At 46.4% G+C, this 10,061-nt stretch overlaps 1 protein-coding gene and 1 long non-coding RNA gene across 2 annotated transcripts in view; one reads left to right on the top strand and one right to left on the bottom strand.

Moving 5' to 3' along the window:
- Nucleotides 1-5,402: 5,402 nt before the first annotated feature.
- On the bottom strand, nt 5,403-8,624 carry LOC105465639 (transcription factor 21). Its single transcript, XM_011714190.3, has 2 exons — nt 7,825-8,624; nt 5,403-5,949 (listed from the first exon to the last, which is right to left on the bottom strand). Exons 1-2 carry the CDS (start codon nt 8,272-8,274, stop codon nt 5,860-5,862), a joined length of 540 nt encoding a protein of 179 aa, XP_011712492.2. The 5' UTR covers nt 8,275-8,624; the 3' UTR covers nt 5,403-5,859.
- A 107-nt stretch (nt 8,625-8,731) lies between these two features.
- LOC112423832 (uncharacterized) overlaps nt 8,732-10,061 on the top strand; it is a 67,632-nt gene continuing 66,302 nt past the window's right edge. The window contains exon 1 of the long non-coding RNA XR_011623371.1: nt 8,732-9,084. This is a non-coding gene — a long non-coding RNA (uncharacterized lncRNA). The remainder of the gene's footprint in view (nt 9,085-10,061) is intronic.

Below are 10,061 nucleotides of genomic sequence, written 5' to 3'. Positions count from 1 at the left end.
AATATATTTAAGCCACTCTATGGTCCTCGAAGTGCAACATAACCTCACTCAGCAGACACAGGTATCTCTAAGAAGCTTATCACTAAGCTTTGTGCATTCCTTTTTGAGCACTTGCTGTGTACCTGAGACTGTGGTAGGTGCTGAGAAAACCAAGGGAGCCAAACAGACGTGGTTCTTGCTTTCATGGAGCTAGAAGAGATAGAGAAAAACAGAAAGGAAAGAAAATAACAATTACCTATTATCACTAAGTTGATAAGTGCTGAAATACAGAAATAAGGGCAGGACCTACAGTAGATAAGGTGGTGAGATCTCACTAAAGAAAGAAGAGATCTAAATGATAATCTGTTTTAATCTAAATGATAATCTGTTTTAATCACACTCAAGGTGATTTGATGCTATTGGATTATAAGCATTCAATGATTGTTTACTATTGTCTAGCTAACTAGGGGAAATGCATATCGTCCTTTCAGGCACTTTTGTAACTTAGTGACCAGAAGAAGCGGGGGGACCAATATTAATTAGTGTCTATTATGCTCCAGGCATTGTCCAATTACACATTATCTCAAAAAAGTAGTCATTATTATACCAGTTTTAGAGATGGAAGAACCAAGGTCCTGAAAGGTCTAGTATCTTGTCCAAGGACTTAGTCAAAAGCTCTTTCCACTATACCAGGGTCTCACCTATATCTGTGAAAAGCAATACGCTATTTCCTCATCACCAACTGGATTAATTTTAAAATAAGATCATGTGAACTACTTAATGCCTCAAATCATTTTCATTATAAAACAACCTTTTAAACTAAAGATTCTAGTCTACAGGCCATGTAAATTAACATTTAGTAATATATTTTACTGGAAAACGGGAGAGCGTATTTCTTGAGCGCTGCCAACAATCCACCGCCACCTGATTTCGCCCAGTCCCATCATACCTACTTGCTTTATTCTTTTCTCAAATGTGCACCCAGACTTCAAGGTAAGAGGTTCAAGTTCAAGTTCAATTTAACCACAACAGCCCCATTGCCATTTTGCCCCACTACTCTCTATCTTTTCTATCTTAGAGCCTCAAAGAGTTAATGATTCATTCACGATTCAACATTTATTGAGGTGTCAGGCACTACACTGAGTGCTGGGTACAAAAGACCGCCTGACTTTGTTTTTGAGAAGTCTGTTCTCATCACTCTGGGGCGTTCTAAACGGATACTCTCTCCTCCCTTTCCCACCCTTTCTCCCCGTTCGGCCCTGGGAGGGGCTCTTAAATAGCCCTTGGAGGTGGTTAATCTTTCGGTGAACTGGAAGGAGGGTGGGCCCGCGCAGCCTGCCCAGACCCGAAGATCAAAGGCGTGTTCCTCTCAGACGCCTGGAGGAAACCCGGCGGACTCTGAAGAATGCTGTTGGCAACCAGCGAGTTTCCAAGGGCAGAGCCAGCATTTGGAGCGAAGGATGCAAAGCTAAGAAAGGATGTTGGCAGGACAGCTGTGCCCCACTCGCACCTGGGTTCCCCGCGGTGTGCGGATGTAACCCAGAACCTGCCCTGCGCCTCATCTCTGAGCCAGCGGATCTGCGGCGAGACACCAGCTCGCTGGCCCGGAGATTGCACCCGGAAAGGGACGGAAAGGAGGCTGTTCGGGCTGGGGCTCAGAACTCTTTCCCCGTCTCGCCTACTTCCAAAAACTCTTCTCCCAGGCGGGGAAGCTTCAGAGGCTGCTTCGCTCCTTTGCCTTTGCGCTCAGCTTCCCGCTGCCCGCGAGCTCCCCAAGCACTCCTGCTGCCCTCGCCCCCAGCCCTGGCTTCCCTGCAACCCGAACTCCAGGCCGACTTCCCGACGTTTACAGTGCCGGACCAGAGCAAAGTCAGCCACTCGCAATGGAGTGATGGGGAGATTTTTTCTGGCCTGAGAATGGACAAAGGGACTCTCCTGCAGGGGACGTGATTCCAGGGCGCCCAGATTTCTCTCTCCCTTAGAGGTCGCAACGCAGCCAACAGAAGTCTGGCTTTAATCCACTCAGGACTTAAAAACATCATCTAATGACTGAAATCTGTCTGAGAACACAGGATGAGCGCATCCACGTCCACACACCCGAGTGGAACAAATCTTTTATTTTCTGAAGACAAGTGATTTGAAGTCCAGACTGAATCGCATTTAAGAATTAGGAATCCACTGCGTGCCATCCTGGAGTGAATAGAAAGTTAAACTAAATTGGAGTCCAGAATATGCAGCTTCTTTAAGAAAAAAATTCCCTCTGAAATATTCTTTCCCACTGCATTAAGTAGTGTTCCTCATGAGAAATCTGAAAACATTGATTGTTAAAATGTGGTCCTGGGACCAGCAGCACTGGCATCACCTGGGGCCCCACTTCAGACTCCTGGACTCAGAATCTCTGGAGGGTGGAGGCGTCTAGGTGATTCTGAAGAACCACTGGCTTAAAAGTCTCCTTGGTCAGTGTTTTCCACTAATCAGTAAACATATAGAGCCAGCGGAGCTGGAGCTCTGTTTATCACTTCTCCTTTTAGAATGAAGTCTCTGTTTGACAGTGGGAAAACCTGCTAGAAGGATCCTGAGTTGCTTGTAAAGTCATACAAGCAATGAGAGAGAGAGAGAGAGAGAGAGAGAGAGAGAGAGAGAGAGAGAGAGAGAGGACTTCCCTGGCTATAGTCCAGATTGGATATCTGTCTGCTGCTGAGAACTTGCAGACTCACTTACTTGAAACACTTCATTCTCCGTTCAGGCATCTGTAAGATGCTTTGGTTGTTCTCCTGGTTCTTTCTAAAAGCACCTTCTAAGATAGTTTTCATAACCTAGAGGTCACAGGCAGGATACTCCCCACCCTTAGCACCCCCCACTCCCAACTTCCAAACTATACTGGCTTGAGGTCAGGGGAGTTCCCCATTCTTTCTGTGAAGCTACTCACCCCCTATTCAAATTGAGACACACCAACTACCTGGGCTGGAGCTGGAGCAGGGTAGGCTGGGAGTTTTACCCTTCTGGGAAGACCAGAGGAGAGACACCTATGGTGGGTGTGGGTGTGCTGATGATCTGGAATGGGAGAAGGGCCCACTGAGAAGAAGAGATGGTTAGACTGTGAGTGAGTGTTGGAGGTATGTGTGGTGTGGTCACGTTGTCATGTTCCTGGGCTAGTGGCAGCCACCACCCAGTCATTCCCACCTTGATCCTCACTCCATTCAATGGGCAACCATGGGGACCTGAGTGTGCCCAGGTCCCTCCTTGGCTGAGGCTCCTGATGGGACTGGGCAGCCTCATCATCAGACACCAGTGTCAACCTACCTGCAGGTGCCAGGCCCTGACTTTCCTCTTTGGATTTCTAGGAAAAAGAAAGTTCTGGACAAATTTAGAGAACATTGGGGAGAGGTGCAAGGTGAGAGAGAGACAGAAAGAGAGAGAGAAAGAGTCAATAGATACCAAAAAGAGGTATTTTCGTTCATGGAAAAAAAAAAGATCATTGCCTGGACGCTATAAACATACACCCCTTGGAGCTTCCTGCCTGAGATACTTTCAGTTTGGATCTAGGCACAGATAGTTCACTACCCGCCACTTAGTAAAAGTAACTGACATTTTCATTTAATCTTACCTTTACCAAGGGATTTTACAGATATAATCTCATTTGAGCCCCACTAAGGCTCTGTAAGATGAAAGGGGAAGGTCTGCATATAATGATTATTATCATTCTCATCACCTTTATCCCTGCTTGCAGGGATGGGAAAACTGAGGATCCAGGCTCTTTCAAGAAACAGCTACATGGATGCAGAACCAGGGTCAAATCTACGTGTTCCCTATTCATAGCCACATGCCTCCTGCTTAAAGCAAAGGCTTCAAATTATTGATAGGCAACTATAGACAGCCATGAAGGCTTTCTAAAAACCCATGTGTAGATTGGCATTGTAAGGGAATGAGCAAGAAAAAGCTATTTCTCTATGGACGGCCTGCCTGGAATCCTCAGAATTTAGCGCATTTTTTTTTTTTTTTTTTTTTTTTTTTGGTAAAAACGTGAGTGGGAGATTGGAAAATTTGCGAAACTTGAAAGACAAACAATTGAATCACACTAGGGACTCTTTGATTTGAACTCTGGATAGGTTGAGGCATGGGCTCTACCCCTTTGGTAGAAAGGACAGAACACATGAATTTGAGGAAGGGGACTCTGGCCAGAGCTTGAAATGTGTTCTTGAAAGTCAAGTTGGGGTGGCGGTGGTGGGGTGATGGAAGGGTATCTTGATATCTTGAGAAGTCCTCCATGTGCAAATAGACAGGCGGAGAAGTCACCGAAGTTCTCAGCCCTTGGAGAATGAGGAATTGCGCTTGGTAATGTGGTCGCCACCCCTTGGTAATGAGGTCACTATAACTGACAGAGAGCACACCTGGCAGAGCAGCTTCTCCAGTCAGGACCAGCCTAGCAGGATCCCTCCTCTATGGCCAGGCAGAGGGCTCCACCCGAGGAGCGAGAAGCGGCCTGTGGGGTTGGTGGAAGGGCGGAGAAGCTCTCGCTCCAGGTACCAAACTAAGCCGAGAAAAAAGGGTAAAAAATCGAAAAGAAAGAGCAAATGAAGCGGAAGTTTCAAGGCTCTCTGCGAGGAATAACAGTATAAATAACCGAAGACGTCTTGTAAACACTGCGGTCATAACCCCGAACATTAAACAGCCCCGGTGGCATCTGGCGCATCGGCTGCCGCGGGCTGCTCTGGGGCAGTGAGAGAGCCGGGTCCCAGGCTCCTCTGCCTTGCTTCTCTGTTTATCTCAACTTAATCTTCCCCTAGGAGCTGTTCCGTAGCCTGGAAAATGTTTAAATTAAAACCCAGTCCGCCGGAAGTCGTGGTGGGAGCTAAACGCGCCGGCTAACCGCAACCAAAAGGCAGGCATGCAGGTTTGTTGTTAGAATTAATTAATGGGTTATTAATAAGAAATGTAGATAATGTATGCTGCAGAACTCTGAAAATCCTGAAACACACCCTAAGGGTTATGGAATTTACATCTTCCATAGCTTCTATTATTTCTTCATTAGTTTGCAGCTATACCCACACCTGGAAGGTGACGAAAGGTGGAGTTTACTTTCTCGCCCGTGTCAGCAGTCATACTGTGGAATCCATGAAAGCTGGATTTCCTTTTTCTGGTGCGTTTTTACTTTTGAACTGTGTAACTGTGGATAACTCTAATACTGCCCATTCTTTGTTTACAGTTACATAATTTCTATTGTCCTTAAAAGTAACCGACATATTTCTTTTTTAAGGTTTCAGTAAAAAACGTAATCTGCATCTTCATTATGAAACTCATATGCAATTTTCTTCTATCTCTAGAATTTAGATTGATGTTTAAAAGAATCATTTTCAAGCTTCCCCATAGTTTCCCACTTTTCTATTCCAAATATTTTTAAAAATCACACAAAATGTCAGAGCTTTTAGCAATATAAAGAAAGATTTTTATTTTCAAAAGTAGCAAAACTTGTTTGAAAAAAATATATATCTTTAAGTGAATTACTTTATAAATGTGACTGTCAAAGTCAGCTATCCTATGATCTACATTTTACAACATATTGTACAAAAGATACATTGATAGGCTCTTATCTATTTATACATTTATAATTACATATTGCACTTGGACCAGCAAGGCTTGCAGAGTCATTCACGGTAGAAGTTAATAAAGTTAAATAGATGGGAATCTTTGCAAGTACAATTGATCTCCTCTGGTTTGGAAACGAATCTCCTCGTCGTTGTAAAGTGTTCTCGCGGGGTGGGACAGCGAGAGGAGCATTGCGAGGGGGAAGCAGAGACAGAGAGCACGGAGGGCAGGGGTCGACTTCCCGGGGCCCGCTCCCCCCGGGGGCGCGCCTTTCCCAGACTCGCACCTCCAAGGTCAGGACGCCGTGGTTCCACATAAGCGGCTCGCTGTCACCACTTCTTTCAGGTCACTCTCGGGTTTCCCGGCCACCAAGAAGGGCCACGTCTGCGGGAAAGAAGAGGGTGGAGGAGGTAAGTAGCCGTGGCGGAGGGGGTGGGGTGGGCTCCGGGCCAGAGATGAAAGGAGTGGGGGCGGTGGGGGCAGGCAGTGCGCTGGAGAGACCGATTATCTCTGCAATGTTCTCCCGGTCCTAGCGCACCCTGCGGCTGCATAAAGCAAAAAGCTGCCTTGGCGCCAAGTCACAGCTCGAGGTGGTGGTGCTGATGGTGGTCTTTTAGAACGAGAGCCAAAAGGGCTCATACTGGGTTCCTTGTGAGACCCAATGCAGGAAGCCCTGGGCAAGCCGAGAGTGGGTGGTGCTGTGGCACTGCCTGGAAGCAGACGCTCTGGCAGCCTGAGCGGGGAAGCCCAGAATGACCTTGTGCCTGCTGGGCACCGAGTTGGGGGCGAAGCTGCCTCCTGGCCTCTCTTCTGAGGCGGTGGTCGGGTTTCAGGGCCCTGTCGCTTTCATCGTCTTTCATCGCCATCTATTTCCCTAGCCCCGACTTTCGTTTCTTCCATCGCAAACACCGACTTTGACTACAACTTCTAAATTAATCACCATCTCTTAAGGGAAAAAAGAAAAAAGCTAAAAAAACTACATTGACTTTTAATTTAAGATCGTCTTCATGCTGGACTGAGAAAGCATGCTTTCTCTTCCTTTCTCTGGGCTGTTTTATAATAAAGTTCATTTAAGTTTCTTATTTAAAGATGAAGAGAGTAACAATTGTAAATATTCGAGGCAGCACTTTCATTTTAGGTGAAGATATTAAAAAGCTATTTACTCATTGGAAAAAAAAAAAAACCCAAACTTTCAGTTGGAGGGAAAACTATTTTTCATGGCAAAATGTGGTTTTGCATCTTCTTCTCCCTCAGTTCCAGAAACCAATTCGGTGAGAAGACAATTCAGACCTCTCTCACTACTGCTCTAGTGCTGGCTGATAAGACTTGCCTTTTAAGAGGAAAAATCTCTCATACTTATCATATACAAACAGAGGTCCTAGTAAGTTGTTGTTACTGTTTTTCTTTAGATCCTAGAAGTTTTAAAATAAAATCAAATAAAAAAATTAAAATGTATTTCTTAAACAGTAAAATGCATTTGAGAAAAAAGTAGACTCAATGATTATCAGTTTTTTGTATTAAAAAAGTTAGACTCAATGGGCATTACTTTTTAAGATAAAAGGTAACTTTTCTTAAATCTTGAATGAGAGTGACCTGTTTTAATATTTATTAAACTCATACTAGTGAGGATTTACTGATTTTGCTGATAATTACTGGAACTTCTAGGATTTAAAAATACTAATCCACTTATAGGAGAAGCACAGAACATTTAAGTGGTTGGGGGCTTACATTGACAATTTAGGGGGGGCATAGATGTGTCCTTATATAATGGTCCTAAATATGCTTGTGAAAGAAACGGAGGTGGGTGTTTTTATTTACAAGGAAAGGAAAATCAAAATCCACTCTCAGCTAAAAGAAGAAAAAAGGATTAATAAAATGCCTCCTCGGCGTGAGGTCTTGTCAGTGTTCTCAGTTCCGCAGCAGCCACTCTACCCCAGGGAGGATGGCGATGGAGCGGGCTCGGGGGATCCCTCCTCTGTGCCAGCTCAATACACTTGCAAACCTTTAATTGGGCTGCCACGTCAAACCCTTGCATAAATCACTGGGCTGGTAGGGCAGAGAGCGAGGGTCATGTCTAGACCGCCCGCCTCTGGTCCCTGGAGGCTCTAGGCCCGCGGTGGCCGAGGTGTATAAGTCACCGCCACGCCCGCAACCCCACTCCCAGCCCCGCGCGCACTCGCGCCCACCGCTGGCGGGACTGCGGGCGCGCCTGGACTGCAGGCTTGCCTGGACTGCAGCAGCAGCCCCCAGGGCACTCACCAGATTGACGGGGTGAATGTACCCGTTCTCGTATTTGTCGTTAGCCAGGATCTGCCTCAAGTGGGCGATGTAGCTGGACGCCAGCCTGAGCGTGTCCAGCTTGGAGAGCTTGGTGTCCGGGGGCACCCAGGGCAGGGTGGTCTTGAGTCTGGAGAAGGCCTTGCTCAGCACTCGCATGCGGGCCCGCTCTCGCGCGTTGGCGGCGTTGCGCTGGACCTGCTTCCCCTCCTGGCTGACCCCGCTCAGGGAGCTCTTCTTGGTGGGCGCCTTCCTCCTCTTGCCCAGGCCGCCGCGGCCCTTCTGGGGAGACCCATTCTCACAGTTGGAGCTCTCCTCGGTGCTCTCGTTGGAAGTCACAAATTCCTTGTTCGAGTCCATTTTCAGCCCGTCACATTCCAACATCTCCACCTCTTGAAGGTCCTCCACATCGCTGAGGGAGCCGGTGGACATGTTTGGGGGAGTGGACGAGGGAGAGAGGGAGAGAGAGAGACAGAGAGAGAGAGAGAGAGAGAGAGAGAGGCAGAGAGAGAGAGAGAGAGACCCTGAAAGCAAGGGGCCTCCCGAGTGTGGCGCAGCCACCTCCTGTTGGGAGCTGGAGTTGGGGTCTGGTTGGGTTTCACAACCCTTTCCCCTTCGCAGAGTTGTGAGAAGGAACCTAGAGGACTTCTGCAGCAGAGGAACCGGCTCTCTGTTTCCCCACTCCCAGAGTCGTGGCCGTAGAGGAGTGTGAGCGAGCGCTGAGGAATTTGGTGGACACTAGGAATTTATCTGGGGAATAGAGGGGCGGATCTTTGCAGCCCAGGGGAGGGGCCTGCCAGGCCCCAGCAAAGCGCTTAGACCCCTTTCACAACCGGAGGGAAACTCATTGCACAGACCCTAATTTGCAACTTGTAATGTAAATCAACTCAACTGCATCATGTACTTACCAGCCACCTCCTCCCAACTGTGGCCGGCCGAGGAGAATCATGTCCTGTCCATCTCTAAAAGGCCTTTCCCTCTTAAGACATCACAGCTGGTTGTTACTGAGAACTTTAGAAAAACGACTAGGTCCTTTGGCTCTTTCTGGGCCTTCCACCTACGAATCTCACAAGCACTCCATTCCCTCTCTCCTCCCAAGAAAACACAAGTTAAAATACAGGGAATATCAACTGCATCCTGCCAACACCTCATAAGACTCCAAGGCTTTACCAAGATCTCCTTCCACCTTCCCCGGGATAAATGAGGACAATTGCTTCCTAGAATCTTTATGGTGATGGAAAAGTAAGTATAAAAAATTTCACCTACACCTGATCATTTTCAAGACATCAAAGGACTGTCTATGTGTACACAAACCTACTTGATTTGCACACTCAAACCCAACACACACAGCTTAGTGGGAGTGGGTAGAGAATGAGATAGGGCAGTATGAGTGTGTGGAAAATATTATGTTAGTTGATCATCTTTTCCTAATAAGTGGAAACTTTCTCCTCTTTTTTTTTTTCTAGAAATGCATTTAATATTGCCTTGAGAGTCTTAGTTGCTCTCAGACATCACCTTGCCTGGCACTTTTTGTGATGCACCATCCCTTTCAATGCTGCTGTTTTTGTCCTCTTCCAGCCTCTTTGGTGCCAGTGTTCCTCACATGAAGCTGACACTACAAAACACAAAGCAAGATTATCCTTTTGAGAAAGGTTCTTTTCCATCTTTAACCCCAGCTCGAGCCATCTTTCCTAGAGAATAACAAAGTCTCCTGGGAAGTAGGTAGAAAATCACAGGGAACCAGAACCTAGGGACCAGATGAAATTGATGCAATGAAACCAGGGAAACTGAAGGTGTAAATCTCTCTTACAATTTCTTTGCCAGGTTTTCTTCCCTTGCAGATAGGCATTGAAGTTGGGCTGGAGCAAAATGTGAGAGTGGTTTCTGAGTGGTTGTCTTAGGGTCTGAAGGCTTCTCCTACATTAAGATATCATATCTCTAATCCTAGGCTCAGCTGGGAATTCACTAACCTCTAACGCTTTGTTTTGCTAGCAGGGTCTTGTTTGCTTTCCCCCTATGCTGTAAACTAAACAGGTTGTCAGCAAATCAGTCTTTATTAATGAATTAGTGACCCCTCTTCCATAATATCTTCGCTGAGGATCCAAAATTTGTTAATCACCAGTGTAAAGATTTATGAGCTCTCTTATTTTCTGTTGTTTGTGCAGGTGGAGATTTAAATGACCACATCCACCCTAAGATTTATTGTGAGAATGATTGAT

Source organism: Macaca nemestrina, chromosome 5, assembly GCF_043159975.1.
Source record: "Macaca nemestrina isolate mMacNem1 chromosome 5, mMacNem.hap1, whole genome shotgun sequence".
NCBI classification, from domain to species: domain Eukaryota; kingdom Metazoa; phylum Chordata; class Mammalia; order Primates; family Cercopithecidae; genus Macaca; species Macaca nemestrina.
The sequence above is the reverse complement of the archived record's forward strand: the minus strand, read 5'-3'. Positions and strand labels throughout refer to the sequence as shown.

Bases quoted from the DNA above. Each gene is read 5' to 3' on its own strand.
- LOC105465639 (XM_011714190.3), bottom strand. From the start codon at position 8,274: ATGTCCACCGGCTCCCTCAGCGATGTGGAGGACCTTCAAGAGGTGGAG. The intron at 5,950-7,824 runs GTGAGTGCCCTG...TCTTTCCCGCAG, and splicing joins ACATTCACCCCGTCAATCTG to ACGTGGCCCTTCTTGGTGGC.